We start from the raw sequence: 1,813 nt of genomic DNA on the forward strand, positions 1-1,813 counted from the left end.
TGCTGCACCCCGCTCGGGGGGCGGATGGGCGTCCGCCGGGTGCACTTACCCTTGCGTTTGGGGGAGAGCGTGGGCATCGCCCCGAAACTGAATTTGTGCTGATAATCAGGCACATAGTCTGGAACCTCCTGCCCGTTTTTTCGCGGCCCCGAGGAGACCGGTTTGGAGGTTCGGTTCCGGCTTTTGGGGCTGGTGCAGTTCTTGCCGGGTTTGCGATAGCCCGGCCGGGAGCCGGGAGGGGCGGCGGGCTGGCTGCTGTGCAAGCTGTTCTCGGCCCCTCTCTCCTTCCCCTTCTCCTTGGAGGAGTGGTGAGGGTGGTGGGTTTTGGAGGCTCCTCTGTCCGCTGTGGAGAAAGTGTGTGTTTTAATCTGATGGAGCGACTCGGACCCCGAACAGTTCCTAAAGTCTTCGGCTCTTAGCACCTTGAGGTCCTTGCCGTGCATCTGCTCGGGGGACTCGCAGATGACGCTGGAGCTGGAGCCTCTGAACCTGTGGAGCCATTCCCAGAGTGAACGGGCTTTGCAGTCGCAGCTCCACGGGTTCCCGTTCAGCCTGAGGAATTCCAGGGCTCCCAGGTGGGCCAGGCAGTCCCCCTGCAGCTCCGAGAGGCTGTTATTGAACAGGAAAAGGGTGGTCAATCTTCGGAGGTCGTGAAAAGCCCGCCGGTGAATCCACTGCAGCTGATTCTGATGGATGAGTAGCCGATCCAGGTTTATTAACCCCCTGAACGTGTTCTGATGGAGGCTCCAGAGCTTGTTTCCATGGAGAAAAAGATGGCTGAGGTTAACCAAGTCAACAAAAATATCATCCTGAAGGAACTCAATATGGTTGTCTTGCAGGTAAAGGTATTGCAGGTTGTGGAGGCCACCGAAAATCCCGCTGGGGAGGGAGCTCAGCCCGCACTTGTACAGATACAAGGCGTGGAGTTTCACCAGCCCTTGGAAAGTGTCTGCAGCCAAAGCCCTTAAGTAGCGGTTGTCCCCCAGGTCCAGCTCTTCCAGGTTGACGAACCCGTCGAAGGTGTTGGGGTCGATGAAGGTGATGTTGTTGGAGTAGATCCAGAGGGTGACCATGGAGGGGGTGAAGTGGCCCCGCAGCAGCAAAGTGATCTGGTTGTTCTGGAGGAAGATCCTCTCGCTGTCCTCGGGGATGCCCTCGGGGATGGTGACGAAGTTGTGAGCCTGGCAGCTGACGGTCATCGGGGACGGGTAGCACACGCAGTCGGTGGGGCAGCCCAGGGCGCCGGGCACCTTCAGCCCCAGCAGCACCAGGAGCAGCTCTGCAAACCCCCCTGTGTGGAGAGAGGGGAGAGCGGTGTCAGCGGGGACTCACGGACCACCCCCCGCCCACCCATTGCTGCCGTGGGGACTGTTCTGGGTGAAAAATGCCACCAGTTAACCCTCCTCCCTGCTCATGAGTTACCCCACACGGCTGTGATGAGCGGGCTCATCACCCACGGTAGTTTCAACGTGATGTATGGGGCATACATCCCGACCCCAGCCGGGCAGGAGAAGCTTTCCCATGGGGAATTCACGCTGGCAGCGCAGGCAACAAAGCCCTTTGCCTCGGTGGGCAACACAGTCGGTCGAGGGGGAGGAAATGCCATTGTGCCAAGGTGTGAGAGCACGCGGAGGAGATACAAACCCTCGCGGGTGTCCACCCCTCCAGAATGCATCCCTTACACCACCCGTGCTTACGTACGGGAGAGGAAAAGGCCCAGGGCGTTAGTAATTCCCAGCAAATCACCTACAATCCCACGTGTGCAGCGCATCTGTGCAGCGCGCCCAGCTCCCCCATCCCCGCCGTCTGCTTT

The 1,813-nt window shown here is 59.5% G+C and overlaps 1 protein-coding gene across 1 annotated transcript; it reads right to left on the reverse strand.

The window, feature by feature from the left end:
- Positions 1-8: 8 nt before the first annotated feature.
- RTN4RL1 (reticulon 4 receptor-like 1) lies at positions 9-1,489 on the reverse strand (the record flags this gene model as incomplete). Its single annotated transcript, XM_010158002.1, has 2 exons — positions 1,423-1,489; positions 9-1,291 (listed from the first exon to the last, which is right to left on the reverse strand). Coding segments are annotated over exons 1-2 (1,350 nt in total), but the record flags the coding sequence as incomplete, so codon positions are not given.
- Positions 1,490-1,813: the final 324 nt, after the last annotated feature.

Source organism: Eurypyga helias, unplaced genomic scaffold, assembly GCF_000690775.1.
Source record: "Eurypyga helias isolate BGI_N326 unplaced genomic scaffold, ASM69077v1 scaffold19498, whole genome shotgun sequence".
Classification (NCBI taxonomy): Eukaryota; Metazoa; Chordata; class Aves; order Eurypygiformes; family Eurypygidae; genus Eurypyga; species Eurypyga helias.